Here is a 17,223-nt window from a genome sequence, read left to right on the forward strand (position 1 = left end):
CCCAAACCATATAGCACATTTTTGAGCTGCCAAGTATTTGTTAAAATCCTAAGCATCAAAGCTCTAAACAAAATGGTGAGAGAGAATAACTATCAAAAACTTTTCTGCCCCCAGAAGGCTAAACTCTCTGCAGGCAAACATGTGGGCCTGTATAAAATAGTTGATGAAACTAGGTAACACTGACTAACTTGCTCTGGAAAGTAGAGGAAGGAGCTTGTTAGTTGGGTGGAAGTTGTATTCTGAAAAAGTCTTGCTCTGAAGAAAGTGAGCCTCCTCTGAGGTCTTGATAGGCCAGATGGTTGAGGCAGATGGAGAGCAGGACCCGTGTATTCCCATAGTTGAAGCAAGCATGAATAAAAGCACAGACAAGGTGACATGTAACCTGTAAGGATGACGTTTGCGCCAGATCTGTAAGCCATGGCTCCACATAATCCTAATATTGAATATTGGTAAAATATATGAGAAAATGGAGAAGGAAATGGCAACCCACTCCAGTATTCTTGCCTAGAGAATCCTGTGGACAGAGGAGCCTTGTGGGCTGCTGTCCATAGGGTCACGCAGAGTCAGACATGACTGAAGCAACTTAGCATGCATGCATGCACTGGAGAAGGAGATGGCCACCCACTCCAGTGTTCTTGCCTGGAGAATCCTGGGGATGGGAGAGCCTGGTGGGCTGCCATCTGTGGGGTCGCACAGAGTCAGACACGACTGAAGTGACTTAGCAGCAGCATATGAGAAAAAAAAGTTTGTGAGATACGGTGCCAAACAAAGTGAATTGGATATCTATACTGCAGAATAGAGCTTCCCTGATGGCTCAGTGGATAAAGAATTCGTCTGCAATGCAGGAGACATAGGAGATGTGAGTTTGATCCCTGGGTTGGGAAGATCCCCTGGAAGAGGAAATGGCAACTCACTCCAGTATTCTTGCCTAGAGAATCCCATGGAGAGAGGAGCCTGGCAAGCTACAGTCCATGGGATCGCAAAGGGTTGGACATGACTTAGTGACTAAAGAACAGCAAGAGTTTGGAAAAGGGAATCAAAGATCCCATTGGGAATTTTGGGCTATTGTCAGGTCTTGGGTTATTCAGAGCAAATTGGGAGTTACTTCATGGTTTGGGAGAGGAGTGACGTGATCTGATTATGTTTAGAAGTCTCACTCCAGCTACTGTTCTGAGAATGGATTGGACTTCTTTTTCATAGAGCAGCTCCATGTTTATGAAGACTAATGTTTATGAGGACTTTATGGAGCCTTTGACAGCAAAGGCTTGTCTCACCCATCTTTGTCTATTGCTGTATTTCCGCACCTTCCAGAGAATATCTTTAATAATTTTTGTTGGATAAATGTGTAAGGGCCACTAGATTTAGGCAATCCAATCATTAGATATGACCCTTGCTTTATCTGCCATGACCCCAAATCTTCAACCTGTGATACCTCAATAATGACATTTAAATCTTAGTGTCAAGGTTAAAAGAAATGAATTTCTTGATTGTATTTTCTCAAGAACAAGAGTCTTGAAGGTGGGTTAATGAGATACTACACTGTAATTAATTCTATGACTGTTTGATCAAACAGATTACTGAATGCCAACAAGATAAACTGCCTTCGGGTAGATGCTTTTCAGGATCTGCACAACCTGAACCTTCTCTCCTTATACGACAACAAGCTTCAGACCATCGCCAAGGGGACCTTTTCACCTCTCCGGGCCATTCAAACCATGTATGTATGTAGAATCAGGATCAGATTTGATGACCGTTGTTTTCATTCTGGATTTGAGAGTTGAGTTCATTGCAAGTCGTGTGTAAAAGTGTTCTGTATGTGTTTCTGAAAGGCATTTGGCCCAGAACCCCTTTATTTGTGACTGCCATCTCAAGTGGCTGGCGGATTATCTCCATACCAACCCAATTGAGACCAGTGGCGCCCGCTGCACCAGTCCCCGGCGACTGGCAAACAAAAGAATTGGACAGATCAAAAGCAAGAAATTCCGTTGTTCAGGTAATTTCTTACTTTGTGTCACATTTCCCCTGTGTTGCTGAAAACAGTAGTTAATGAGATGTAGAGACAGCTGACCTTCGACTAAATTGCCAAACATTACAGAATTGCATTTCTTTTTCTTCTGCCCATGAAGAAAAATATAAAGAGAACTGTAGACACCATTCACATAGAATCCCTACATGTAACCTTTTTAACACACTATCCAGCAGAAGAAATAAAGGAAGAAAGATGCCTGGGTACTTCAGGCTGTAATCCCAGGGTCTGAATTTAACAGTGGCCTTCTAACTCAGTGCCTGTTAAGTCTCGTGTTTGTTGTATTGTTTTCCATTGAGCAATGGTGAAGTAGTTAATTGTCTATTTCTCTGAGAAAGTGAACTGAGACTTAGTTACTTGATTTGCTCAGGTTCAGAAGTAGGGGAAAAACAGAATACTCTGAATTCCTTGCTTCTCACAGGAAAGCAATGTTTTGTTCCTAGCTTTACATTCTCACATTTTGACCAGGACTGTGAGGATATATATTTTTTTTTCTAAAAGGCCATCTTTTAACACTTTGGGAATATTACCTTTACTTATAAAAAGTGAAATATAGGTGCATTGTATTAATATTAAAGAGAAAACTTAGTTCATTGAAATTTACTATTTGCTTTGGTATAATCCTTTCTATTTTCTCAAAATAAAATGCATTGTTTATGTTTTGGGTAGTACACTACCTAACTATTCCAGGCGTTATTTCACATTCGGCAGTTAATTCATACTAAAAAGCTAATATCAAAAAAAGCCGTTTATTGTCCATGATTCTAGATGCATTTCTACTCATGGTTATACTTCAGCCACTGCTGTGAATATACATTTTTTTCACTTAATTATCTATAGTAACTTTAGTCCATTCTTAATCTAATATAACTCATATCTCTGCTTGCTGACATTCAGGTGCATCTTCTATTTTTTTTCTCTTTTTTTTATTTAGCTAAAGAACAGTATTTCATTCCAGGTAGGTTTTGCTCGGTAGTAGGACTAACTGCAGACACCTTTTCCTCACTTATAAAACCTAGCTTCTAAAACTTTGATATGCATGCTTTCAAAAGTCCAGTGGATACTGTGTAGCTAGATCCTGCATAGATCACTAGTAACTTTTTCCTGAAAACCTGACCTTTGCATGCAGCTTCTGATGTTAAACATATATATTATTAAACTCCCACTTTTTTTCTCTCTCTCTCACTCTGGCACATTATCTAAAATTTCTCACAGTAGCTAAAATGTTTGAACCTATGGCTTTCTACTTAAATCATTTTCTCTCCTTATGTTGTATATCTGACCTTTCAACCTGTTTTTAAAATATAGCTTCTTGAGCTGGTTTTAAAGACAGACCTTTCTGTTGTCAAAGAACTAGTTCTACATGCAATCAGTCACAAACACACAAAACTGTGTTTTCAATTATGAGATTTACTATTTTATAGAGATTTTTCTATACTAAAAAAGTATCCCTTACTTTTTGCTTTACTTGGTTTGCTGTGCTTCACTTTTTAGACCAAAGCATCAGCTTCCTACTGGTTTATGTGCAGCTGTACTTCGTTTGTGATCTGAAATTCTTGCATCTTTGGACTTGTAGTATAACAACTCCATGAAAGCAGGATTGACATCCATCCTGAAAGTATCATGAGCACCCAGTGCCTTGAATAACTTAGTTGAATGGAGTGTTTCTTAGAAAAATAATTGAAATATTTTACCACTGCAGTCTTAACAGTGTCAAAGCTGATGATTCTAGAACTAGTTCTTTGAAGTATGTTTCTTTACTTATTTCTTCCTTGCCTGCCAATTGTGTAAAATGCCTCTTGACTTGTTTGTTTTAAACTATTATTTAAAAATACATGTTAGTAACTCATTGGCTACATTTGTAATCTCCTGGGTATATTCTAGACTATAGAATATTTTAATAGTTATAAATAAAGATATTTCTAAACTGTTAGTGTGAAAAAGAACACATTTTCTCTTAAGAATTCTAGGTTTGGTCTCTATTTTAAGGAACTATACCTTGCTTGCCATTGTTGAATTATAATATGAATAATTTTATGCATTTAACTGATTTTGTTTTATTACATATTTTGACTTGAATGATCAGTAATATTTTGTATATTACACTGGCTCCAGAAGTAACATGTTGAAAAGAAAAATTGACCTTCACTGGCAATCTTCAAAATTTATTATTTTTACCCAATTATTAAATAGAAAGTCATCTGATAACTATTACCCAGAAAAAGTTATATTGAAAAACAGAACCCCCCATAGGATAAAACACTGATATTACTTAAGTGTCCAAATTAGAGAAGTTAATATAATTATTATCAAAATATTCAATCTATTACATTTAAATATGCTTTTTCAATAATTAGAAATTAGTATTTCAAATTCACCAAGTAAAGAACAAAATCAGGTTGTTTTCAAAATTTTGTTAATAAGATTCAGTTCAGTTCAGTTGCTCAGTCGTGTCCAACTCTTTGTGACCCCATGGACTGCAGCACACCAGGCTTCCCTGTCCATCACCACCTCCCAGAGCTTACTCAGACTCATGCCCATCGAGTCAGTGATGCCATCCATCGAGTCAGATATGCATTGAGTCGGTGACTAATAAGATTAACAGCAGCCAAAATAGGTTTTGCGAGGAAAAAAAAAAAAAAAAACCCTCTATATCAGATATCACGGCTTAATTGTCAATTTCTGATTATTCAGTTTACATGATTTAAAAGCGTAATTCTAGAAGTCAGGACTCAGAAAAATTATTTGAGCCTCTGCTCCCTCTCCCCCACCCCCAGATATTAATTAAAATCTAAGCTGAGAGAGTAGTCATAAAATAAGTATTATTGTCATTGCATTGAATGTAGATTATTTTCAATGTAAAATACCTCGTGTATCTGTCATTTTACACTTTATTCCCTGCATTTTCTTTATTTCACTTTTAAAATGAAAACTTAAACCACAATACGACAGATCCTCACGTCATGTCGTAAATGTCATTACATTAATTGCCAAATGTAATGAAACTATTATATTCAACTTTGCGAACTTCTTCCAAGATCCTGATTCCTTTTAATTCAGTAACATTATTTATGAGTTGGAAACGTCATTAAAATCATGTAAGCCACAAGACCTAAGGTTTCGTCCAAATTTTCCAGCGGGAGTCCTTGATGATCAATCTCATAATCTTCATTCTATTTCATTTTACGTGTCTGTTTGCCTACCACCATTCTGGATGGCATCTAGATAGTACAGTGATCACTCAGAACAAAATTTATCTTGTAAAGAGAGTTCATCTTTTAAAGGACTTGACAAGAACTTAATTTGTGCTATGCATCTTGTATGTCATTGCTTTTCCTGTAAGACCACTGTGCTTCACAAAATGATTATGAAAGTTTACAAAGCATGACGGTTCCTGTCACACCAGGCCATTCCCCAATAATTGCCACAGTCAGGGAGGAAGGACTAAACCTTAGTGAGTTTTATATATACTATGCGAATCTTACTTGGGTCTGCTCTGTCTTTCTTTCCTTCTGGGTGATCTTTACTTTTTCAGGAATTCACCATTTGGGCTGTAAGTAAAAGTGTCTGATCTGAAACATAATATCCTCCCTTTTCAATCCTGATGTATCTTCTTTTAGTCTCACTCTTTTGCGCCTTCTTATTTGTTTTTATTTTTTTCAAGAAGACACCACAGATCTGTTGAGCCTCTCTGTTGTCCTTGTAGCGCACCTTCAACTTCTCCCTGGATGTTGTTCCCGAAAAAGCTGTTGTTTCCATTCTGCAGTTCTGAGGAACGCGGGAGGCACCTTTCAGTATAGCCCCTTCTTTGTGTTTCCAGGAACCCTTCGGTAGTAATACTCTTACTATGGTCATAAACATTCTTGCGGGAAGAATGCATGTCATGTAAACAGTATTACGTTTCCAGAGCGTCTGTAGCTTCTCTCCTGCTTCCCTCCATCTCTCCTCTTGGTCTTACCCTTGGCCTAGTGGATGGTGTAGTGGTTATGTAGCGAGATTTTCTGTTGTGCTTGATCTAACCATGTGGTTGCCAGGTATGAGTAAAACATGGTTCCGTCAAGCACCATGGAACGTCACGCAGCTTTCTACAGCATGACAAGCTGCTGAGGCTTAAATCAGGATTTACTTGTCTCTTTTTATAAAATCCAAATGAACAAAAGAGGGCTTTTTAAGCATTTCTGAAGATTATGTGAGAGGGAGAGAATAATAAAAGACCATAGAAAATTAAAAAACCTGAGTCCATCTATTTGCCTTGAAAGCCCTGATTGAAAATGATATATAGGCATATGTTTATTACTGGATACATTTTCAATTCTTGACTCAGAGAAAAAAAATAAACGTTTTCACGATTAGTAGCCATTGTGTGATTAGCTGTCAAATAGGCTAGAATGGCTCACAACTGGATCAGCAGAAAGTACAGCTGTGAAAAGCTCAACTCTGTTAATGTTTTCCTGTCCTGTGAATCCGGTTACTCTTTTTTCCAGCAAATTCCAAGCCCTTGTTTTAACCCTTTCCTGACATCCATTGACCAAAATTCCCCAAGTTGTCTCCCTGCTGCATAATCTATAGTTACCTTACTTTTTTCTTCCTACAAATTAACAAATATTCTAACTTTCAGACTCAGTATCTTCTTTTTTGGCTTGACTCCTCAATAGGTACAGAAGATTATCGATCAAAATTAAGTGGGGACTGCTTTGCCGATTTGGCTTGTCCTGAAAAGTGCCGCTGCGAAGGGACCACAGTGGACTGCTCCAATCAAAAACTCACCAAGATCCCAGACCACATTCCCCAGTACACTGCAGAGCTGTAAGTTCATCTCCCAGCAAAATCCAGTTTCAGAAGGAGGGAACGAGAGCATCAAAACGTTGGGATTCTTTTCTTGCCCTTTCATCCTCAATAATTATGTTAATTTTAATTGACACACATTGGCATAACTCTTTTTTGTACAAGTGTAAGTATTAGAGGCTCTCTTCCTTCTTCTTTCTGGTCCAAGGTACATCTACAGAAAATAACTCTCAAAAATTCAGTTATCACTTGATAATGCTAATAACAATACATCCATTTGATACTTATTACTTGGGGGCTTCCCTGATAGAGCAGTTGGTAAAGAATCCACCTGTAATGCTGGAGACACTGGTTCGATTCCTGGGTCGGGAAGATCTGCTGGAGAGGAGTAGGCTACCCACTCCAGTATTCTTGGGCTTCTCTTATAGCTCAGTTGGTAAAGAATCTGCCTGCAGGGTGGGAGATCTGGGTTTGATCCCTGGGTTGGGAAAATCCCCTGGAGAAGGGAAAGGCTACCCATTCCAGTATTCTGGCCTAGAGAATTCCATGGACTGTATAGTCCAAAGGGTGGCAAAGAGTCAAGACACAACTGAGCGACTTTCACTTTCACTTTCCCTGATAAAGAATTATGCCTGCAATGCAGGAGACCCTGGTTCAATTCCTGGATGGGAATGATCCCCTAGAGAAGGGTTAGGCTAGGCTGCCCACTCCAGTATTCTTGGGCTTCCCTTGTGGATCAGATGGTAAATAATCCTCCTGCAATGCGGGAGACTTGGGTTCGATCCCTGGGTTGGGAAGATCCCCTGGAGAAGGGAAAGATTACCCATCCCAGTAGTCTGGCCTGGAGAATTCCATGGACTGTATAGTCCGTGGGGTGGCAAAGAGTCAGACAGAACTTAGCGACTTTCACTTTCTTGGGTATGAATTATGTCCAAGGGCTTCACTGGTGGCTCAGGTGGTAAAGAATCTGTCTGCAATGCAGGAGACCCAGGTTTGATCCCTGGGTCGGGAAGATCCCCTGGAGAAGACAATCCTAGAGAAAGAAGACTCTCTCCAGTATTCTTGTCTGGAAAATCCCAGGGACAGAGAAGCCTGGCGGGCTACAGTCCAAGGGGTCGCAAAGAGTCAGACACAGCTGAGTGACTAACACTTTCACTGTGTCCAAACCCATTTCTAAGCACTTAATCATTTTTTAATGTATTTAGTCTTTTTAGCGACCAAATAAAATAGTTTGGAGTCAACATTTTGAACCTCTGTTCATTGTGAATTCAATCAGAGTCCTTTTTTATCAGCTATACTGTTATAATTCACTGACTCATAAGTGGAAGGATTCAGTGATTATCAAGTATAAAACAAAAGATAGTTTTCTTTTTCTGAACAGTGGATAACATAGCAGGAAAAACTGAAAATGATAAAGTGTGAGCAGATCTGTATTTATAATACTAACATAGGGCTTAGCACATACAAGTTACTAAAATATATTTGTTGAATTATGTATAGATTCTGTGTCCATCTGTGTTGGCCTTTACTGACTTATTTATAAAAGTACAACGTTTAATGTTAGGGTTTCTAAAAAAATCCAAAAAAAAAAAGAAAAAAACCTAATGAAACCTCATCACTTTTAGAACATCTTAGTAATGTTTATGTCTAGCACCATCTGGTATTTGTCATTAACTGCTTTGCAAAGTTGGTTGTCTTTTTGTGCCTGTATAATTCTTTCATGTACAGCTAGATTATAACCCCTTGATGATGACAGGGATTGTTTTATAGTTTATCTCCCACAGTACCTATGCTGATGCCTGTTACTTAATGAATTTTAATCAATTTACATATTTAAAAATTATACATTGCTTTCAAAAAGATGACAGAAGCTAATTACCTAGTGGCTATAAGGATGTTTTTTTAAAATTTCTGTTAGTACATGAAGCTATTTCATAGGTCTAGAACTTTAGAAATGTGTGGCGACCATGCAATAAAATCTCCAAACTCTGTGTTTACTGTCATATACGGAGTTATATTTATGTTCAATAACTCTGCAAACAATTCAAATTGTATCTTTCAGCATAATAATACTTAAGATAAGTTTATCTGTCACTCATGAATTTAGAAACTAGTACCTAGTTTATCTTTCAGGAAAGATTGTGTGTGTTTTAAGAAATTACGATTTTTAAAAATTATTCCTGGGAAGAAAATATTTGCAAAACATTTATCTGTAAGGAACTCATATCCAGAATACATAAAGAGCTCTTGAAACCCAGCGATTAGAATCTACCTTACCTGAGACTGCCCTGTCAGTCCATTGGTTAAGACATAGAGCTTCCACTGCAGAGGGCATGGGTGCAATCCCCCAGCCGAGGAATTAAGATCCTGCAAGACACGTGTGTGGCTGTTCTTCCCTCCCCCAACCCCGCTCAAAAAAGTACCTTACCAGATTAAAGAGTGATCAAATTATGTGTATGGATATTTCTCCAAAGAAGATATCTAAATGACCAATAAGCACATGATAAGGCACTCAGGATCACTAGGCATGTGGAAAATACAAATGAAAACCACAATGAGGTAGCACTTCACATCCACTGGAATGGCTTTTAAAAAAGACAGTAACAGGTGAGAGAAATTGGGGTCCTCATACATTGCCGGTGGAAATGTAAAATGGTCCGGCCCTTTTGAAAAGCAGTTTGGCTTTTCCTGAGGTAGCTAGCATGGTTAAATAGCTTTACCACACGACACAGTGATTTCACACCTATGTATATAGCTAAGAGAATTGAATCATGCATTTACACAAAATCTTGTACACCAGTGTGTTCCTAGCAGGATTACTTGTAACCATCAAGAAGTGGATGCAACTCAGATATCCATCAGCTGATGAATGGATAAACACATGTGGTATATCCACACAACGGAATATAATTTGGCCATAAAGTGGAATGAAGTACCGATCTATGCTAAACATGGAAAGACCTTATAAAAATTAAGCAAAGTGAAAAAAGCCAGGGCAAAAATCCACATTTTGTATGATTCTATTAATAAGAGATATTCAGAATAGGAAAATCTATAGAGACAGAAGATCAATTACTGGTTGCTAAGGATTGAGACAGCAGAGGGCAGGAAATTGAGAGTGACTGCTGACAGGTAGGGGGTTTCTTTTTTGGATGATGAATATGTTCTGGAATTAGAAAGCAAGGATGGTTGCACAAGTTTGTGAATATTTTTAAAGCCACTGAATTGGACACTTTAAAAGGGTACCCTGTATGGTCTGGAAATTTTATATCAGTAAAGTAGTTGATAAAAACATTTCTGGAGCAAGTGACTAGGAAAAAAATGGTCTAAAATGCCTTTGGGAAGCAGCGGTAAGAGTGGAAAAAAAGAGCAAAAAACAGGGAGGGTGGGGGGAAAAAAAAAAAAAGAGCAAAAAACATTCTACAGATTACTGAATGAAGAGTTGGCTTTGAATCTTGATTTTGGTTTTATCTACTATATGCTTCTTAATATGTTTTATTTTGATCCTTACAATATGGGATAAATTGAAAAATATCCATCCTTCCCACAAATTTTCTGATACATGTCTGGTATTTTTCTTTTGGATAGTCATTAAATAATGTTCTAATTCTGTACGAGAAATAAAATTTAATCTCTTCCTGACTTTTGGGAATGAAACTCCTCCGTTTCTGTTTTCCCTAGGCGCCTCAACAATAATGAATTTACAGTTTTGGAAGCTACAGGGATCTTCAAGAAACTTCCTCAGTTACGTAAAATGTAAGCCAAATATTAGCCATCTTTAAAAATTTCTATAGTGTTGTGTTCTCTTATACCTTTGCAGTTTTATTTCAATTTCTTAGGAAATCGGGAAAATTAAAGATTCAAAGAAATGTCCATATGGTGACCACTTGTGATATGAATAGAGGGTAAACTCCGAGAGAGACCTAAGTAATTTGCTCTTTTCCGTGCATGTCAGTGATGGCGACCAGGTTTTCCGTAGCAGAACCCTAGTGTCTTTAACTCTGACGGCTGGTCTGTTACGTGGTCACAGCAGGAGCCCCCCAGTCTAAGTGCATTAGAGATGAGTTCAGTAATGTGTTGTAACTTCCTTCACCAGTCACCAAACCATGCTGTTATTTCTCCTTCAGCACATTCATGTCGACTGTTTGAGTTTTTGCTTCATTAAACTTTCATTAGAAGATAGTCAAAATTAATGATTGGTAATCTGGCTTGATAGCTCATGTGCGTTACTACATGTCTGCAAGTCATATTTTAATAGTAAGTTTCTAAGCTCAGCAGTTTCAGCCAACACTCAGACAGTAATCCAGCCCCCTTGGGGATGGTGGAAGGAGGGATAGGACAGAGGCCAAGAGTGTAGGGCCATTGGAGCACTGTCAACATAACAGGAAACACCAGGAGGAGCAGAGAAGCATACTTTCATGATATCTGTGCTGTCATGCTGTGACTGAGCCACAGGCAGACAGAGTGGAAATGGCAGAGCGGACTGAATGTACTTCCTGTGCACTTGGCCTGCACGTTACACTGCCTCCCAAAGAGTTTTTAAATTCTGAAACGGCCTCCTTTCTCACTGACGCTGACTGCTTTTTCTTTTTAGCTGTAAAGTGCTTTTCAATTCAATACATATTTATTCAGAGGCTGCTATGTGCAGTGCTCTGAAAGGAATAAAATGGTACCTAAAAATGATCCTTATTTTGTGGGCATCACTGGTCTTGGAGCGGGCCTTGAGAAAGAAAAAATCTCTAGGAAGATGTTACCTACCTCAACTGGATGTTCTTGCCCTCTGGGCAAGCATTAATGTTTTGTATCATACAGAATGTGGGCAGTTAATTTGGTTGTTCTGACACATTATTACATGAGAGGTTATGGGCAAAATCGCATATTCAGATACATTTCTGATGTTGTCTAAGCCCATTCTAGTTTTTCCTTCTTTTCTCTACTCAGTTGCCTTCTTTGAGTAATGAATTCATTAAACTGTTTAAATCAGGGGCATTTCTTTGAAAAAAAGTTGCTTATTAAGTGTGGCGGCAGACATGAAAGTTTACACAATGCAGTGCCTGACATCAAGGTTTTTATATTTCTGGGGGCCCTGATGGATCCCTGATTGGGCTGGCACCTTTCAGCATAGATGTTTCCTGCTTGTATTATTATCACTTTGGCTTGGTGGAATCAAAAAGTGGTGATTTTTCAGAACCTTGGGAATGCCAGGCCGTGAAGAGCTTAGAGGTTTTGTGGAAGATGGTTGTTCAGTAAAAGAAAATGATCAGACGCATTGCTTAGTGCCCTTGCTGTTAGAAATTGTTTCAAATATTTGTTTCAATCATTTTTACTTAGAAACTTTAGCAACAATAAGATCACAGACATTGAAGAGGGAGCGTTTGAAGGCGCATCTGGCGTGAATGAAATACTTCTCACGAGTAATCGTTTGGAAAATGTTCAGCATAAGATGTTCAAGGGCTTGGAAAGCCTCAAGACGTTGTAAGTATTCTCATTTGCATTGTGATTTTTCTAGCACAGAGTTGTCATTCCCAGTTCTTTATATTCCTGGGAGGGGGAGTAGCTCCTGCTCTTCCTCATCTCCCCATCTCTCTGTCTCTCCATTCCTCTCAATCTCTCACACACACACACACACAAATACATATTTTAGAGGCAAACAGTTCCTGACTCCAGTATCTCTGGCTTCAATATGTTGCTTACAAATGATCGATAGAGTCTCTCCTGGCTATTGAATCCTCAGCAAAAAAGATCATCTTGGTTCCAGTGCTTGTACAGATCTGGCTCCCTGTTCTTCCTCAAACTGATCATTCTCTTTCCTTTTATTCAAATTCCTCTGTCTAATACTATGTCTTGGCCGAAGGTCACCAGCTTCAGAGCTCATTCCAAATCTGCAGAATAAGCCTAGCTCGAGACTTCATCTTCCCTTTTAAGGTCTTAGTGAAAAAAAGAGAAACTGGCTGCTGGTGTCTCTTTACTATCTAATTCAAAGAAAACATGTTGAGAGTATGTCTACTTACTCAGGGATAGGGAAGCTGGGAAAAGAAATCTTATATGTTTCTGAAGGTTTTTGGCCCAGGAAAATGTGGCTTGAATTGAAGAGTAAGGACAACACCTTGAGTTACTTGAATTTTCATTCAGTGTGTTTATGTAGTTTTTATAACCTTTAAAGCATATAAATATGTTTGATGTAAGTGGTGGCCTACGCATTGGAAGAAACACCAACAAATCTGAAACCTTTGGAAGATACGAAGGAAGTTGTAAGCAAGAAGCAGCCCTTGGGAATTGCAGTGAAGAGAGGCTAAACTCCATGTCTCCCCTAAATGCCTACCCTAGCCCATGGAGGCACCAAGAGCCACGCCCAGGGGAACTGAGACCCAAGGGAGTTCATGCCTGTCCTTTATCAGATGTGAAGGAGAGGACATTTCCCCAGCATTCAATAGCATCCCAATTAACATCCCACTCAAAAAAGCACCTGTCCATGAAAGGCACACACGCTAGCCTGGAGACAAACCACCCAGCACAACCAGCCTGCAACCTGCCGGCCCCTCTCACGGGCTAACTCAGAGTCCCGGCAAAGTGAAAAATGTCATGCAAATATCCCTTTGGTCTTTTTATGGAGGAGATACTGGGAGTGTGTAGAAGGAGGGCAGAGAAGTTATACTACAGGTGACTACATCTACTCCTGCCCCCATCCCCCTCCCGCAAGCTATCTCAGTAAGTTGGCAAAACTAAGTCCTGCAACAGGCAGAAGCCTGCCTCCTTAGACAGTGGCTGAGTCACTGATGTTACTAGAGCCTTCTCCTTAAAGGGGCAGTGTGTGTCAGGGTGGGCAATGGGGGGTGTTTGCCAAAACTCAGTCTCTGTTCACCAGTGCCGAATAGAAAGGTGGCGAAGGATATTGGTGAAGTAGAAAAGAGTAGCTTTTATTGCTTTGCCAGGCTAAGGAGGCCACAGAGGGCTAATGCCATCAAGACCATGGGACCCACCTTGGAGGGGGTAATGAGGAGTTTTATAGTGTTCAAGGAGGTAGGGCGTGATCAGCTCGTGGACAGTTCTTGGACTGATTGGCATCAAGGTTAAGTTTCAAGCATCATCGATTTTCTGGTTTCAACCAGTTCTAGGGTCAGCAGTTTTTACCTGAAGGGAGTTTATCTCCTGTTAAAAAACAGCTTAAGAATGTGTATCAGGCCTGTATCTGTATCTTTCAAGAAACTGGGAGTTCGGTGAAACTGCCATGGGGCAGAATTATGGTCTAAATTGTTACCAGTTCCCTAGCCTAACAATTCTTTAGGCTATTTGTTTCTATATCTTCATATTTCACAATCATCAACTCTTGAGTTAGCCTTTTACTTCAAAAGACAAAGACACAGGGCTTGTACAAGAGGCTTCAAGGGGAGGCGAGGTCTGTCTGTAACTCTGCTTGCTTTAGTCAGCCTTGGGCTGCCATAACAAGATACCACAGACTGAATGACTTAAAGAGCAGAAATGTGTTTTCCTATTGTTCTGGAGGCTAGAATTCCAAAATCAAGGTGCTGAGATGATTGGTTTCTGGAGAGAACTCCTTCCTTGGCTTGTAGATGGCCACATTCTGTCTGTGTCCTTATATGGCTTTTCCTCTGTGTGTGGGACAAGAGAACTCTGGTGTCCTTTCCTCTAGGGACACCAGTCCAATCAGGTGAGGGCTCCCCCTTAGGATCTCATTTCATCTTAGTGAGGTCACTCAGTCGTGTCCAACTCTTTGTGACCCCATGGACTGTAGCCTACCAAGCTCCTTAGTCCATGGGATTTTCCAGGTAAGAGTACTGGAGTGGGTTGCCATTTCCTTTTCCAGGAGATCTTCCTGACCCAGGGATCGAACCTGGGTCTCCCACAATGCAGGCAGCTGCCTTACCATCTGAGCAACCAGGGAAGCCACTTTACCATCTGAACCACTATTTTACCTTAACGAGCTCCCTAAAGCCCCTATCTCCAAGTGCAGTCCCATCAGGGGTTGGAGCTTCCCAGGTGGCTCAGTGATAAAGAATCTGCCTGCCAATTCAGGAGAAGTGGGTTTTATCTCTGGATGGGGAAGATCCCCTGGAAGAGCAAATATCAACCCTCTCCAGTATTCCTGCCTGGAAAATCCCATGGACAGAGGAGTCTGGCAAACTATAGTCCTTGGGGTCACAAAGAGTCAGACACAGCTGAGTGAGCATGCATGCAAGGCTTCAGCATATGAGTTTTAGAGGAATACAATTCAGCCCATAAGAGCACTCTAAGGAGTTTATCAAAGTCTTTCTTTCTGACTAGCTCCAGTCACAGGACTCTCTATGAGACAAGTTCTCTAAATTCAGTTTTCACCTTCGTTATATATCTAGAAATGCTTTATGCCTCCTGTGTTTAGGCATCTGAGGTAGACACCCACTAACTCTCTACTTAATCCCACTGTGCCTCAAGCTGCAAAACAAATCCTTCAGAGACAAGCTAAAGGTATTGAAAGGCCTTCAGTGGGTTTACTGGGACACAGCTATTGCTTTAAGTGGTATCTTTCAGCTTAGAGCTATGAAGATTTCGACAAGACCCCTCCCCCTTCACTGCCTGTCGACTTCTCAACCCTTTAGGACTAGTAAACCTCTTCATCGTACATGCACATATTTCAGTGGGTCTTTGAAGCCCCAGCATTGCAGGCAAAATGTAGTACATATGTGTGCTTACAGATTTTTCCAGCAACAGAAAGCAAAGCTTTTTTCAACTTTTCCCAGAAGTCTGTGACTCCAATAAGATTAAGACCAAATGTTCTTATTTATTTATGACAAAGGATGGCGCTGATAGTCATACTTTTCTGTTGTGCATTTGTTTCCAAATGCAAAACAATGCCTTGATAAGGAGGGCATTATCCTTTCTTGTTATCTGTAACTTAGCAGAATGCGAAAGCCGGTACTTTTAATTTATTAGAGGACAGTGTAGAATTTTAAAGGAAAGTTTTGTTGCTATTTTTGCAGTCTTCTAACAGGGTGGTCAACCACATCTAGAAAAATTAAGGAAAATATTAACTTTTTAGCAATTCTGAATGAAGTTTATGGCAACTATTTATTTTTACAATGGATTTTTAAAGAAGCTTTTCATTCCCTTCTAAGCCCTGCAAAGAAACAGTTTGCGAACAGAATTGAGAACCACCAGAACTTTAGCAGTGATGAGGAAATGATAAAATTTTAATCCTACTAATGTCAGTGACTAAAGAAAAAGTGGTCAGAATTTCTTTCAAAAGAAACCGGTTTAAGCTTCATTGTGAACAACTGGGATCTCTTAACTGTTGTCTTCTTTTAAATTCTAAAACTCAAAACAAATAAAATAGTTTGTACAGGCTTTGTGGAAGCTCAGTCAAATTTGGCTCCCCCAGCCACTGTTGACATTGACTTGGCTGTAAGTCCCTGAGATGCCCTTAGTCCTGTATCCGCTCTGGCTATTGATTCTTTTCTGCCTCCTTTCTGTTCAGCAGCAAATGTAATGTTTCAGAGAATACACAAATCACAGGGCTTCCAGGGCTTAGAGAGGTGTGGGTGAATCAGGATATTATGTAATGATGCTACCATAATTGTACCATCAAAGGGAAACATTCTGCCTTCGTTAGATGGGGTTGTAAGCCCATATTGAGACTCTTGAGTTTTTGTAACCGAGTGTTATCACTGCATTTTGTTCTTGCACAGGTTTCTTAGTGTGACTGGCTCTCCACATCCGTGGATTCTGCATCCACAGATTCAAGCATCCGCAGTGAATGCAGAATCCGCAGATATGGAGGGCCACTAGTTTGGTATATGCAGGGGGTCCTGGAATCAATCCATCAGGGATACAGGGAAATGACTGTACATATCAGCAGTTCCTTGTGATAGGAGAACATTCAGAAAGCAGGAGTGAATGCTATGCATTTGCAAAGAGGGGTTATTGTGGTCTTCAGATAGGCAAAATTGATATTTTATCTTCTTAATGATGTTGTATTTTTCCCCCTCAGGATGTTGAGAAGTAATCGCATAAGCTGTGTAGGGAATGACAGTTTCATAGGACTCAGCTCTGTGCGTTTGCTTTCTTTATATGATAATCAGATTACTACCATTGCACCAGGAGCTTTTGATACTCTCCATTCTTTATCTACTCTGTAAGTATGAAATATAGTCTTCATTGATGTATTAATTAAGCCAGTGTTTGATATTTATTACTTTTATTGATACCATTTTAATGCATTACTAAGAGTTTCATAAACATAGGATTAAAGACAGGTATTTTTAAGGACAAATTTATCATGTTAAACTTATTTTAATATTTCTTAACAATATTGCCTGCTATCTTATGTTAAAATTTAACAAAAATTATAGTATTTTTCAGTGAATTATTTATAACAGTGTGATGTGGCTTAATTTGTAAGTGGTAATCTTATAATTTGA

The 17,223-nt window shown here is 39.4% G+C and overlaps 1 protein-coding gene across 2 annotated transcripts in view; it reads left to right on the forward strand.

Moving 5' to 3' along the window:
* The window catches only part of SLIT2 (slit guidance ligand 2), a 386,076-nt gene that overhangs the window by 283,871 nt on the left and 84,982 nt on the right, over nucleotides 1–17,223 (forward strand). Inside the window, exons 13-19 of one of the 2 annotated variants that reach the window (XM_043871492.1) lie at nucleotides 1,574–1,717; nucleotides 1,830–1,993; nucleotides 2,961–2,984; nucleotides 6,682–6,832; nucleotides 10,493–10,567; nucleotides 12,143–12,286; nucleotides 16,794–16,937. In XM_043871492.1, coding sequence (XP_043727427.1) covers nucleotides 1,574–1,717; nucleotides 1,830–1,993; nucleotides 2,961–2,984; nucleotides 6,682–6,832; nucleotides 10,493–10,567; nucleotides 12,143–12,286; nucleotides 16,794–16,937 — 846 coding nt within the window. The remainder of the gene's footprint in view (nucleotides 1–1,573; nucleotides 1,718–1,829; nucleotides 1,994–2,960; nucleotides 2,985–6,681; nucleotides 6,833–10,492; nucleotides 10,568–12,142; nucleotides 12,287–16,793; nucleotides 16,938–17,223) is intronic. The other variant, XM_043871493.1, reaches the window with a different exon arrangement.

Source organism: Cervus elaphus, chromosome 17, assembly GCF_910594005.1.
Source record: "Cervus elaphus chromosome 17, mCerEla1.1, whole genome shotgun sequence".
Classification (NCBI taxonomy): domain Eukaryota; kingdom Metazoa; phylum Chordata; class Mammalia; order Artiodactyla; family Cervidae; genus Cervus; species Cervus elaphus.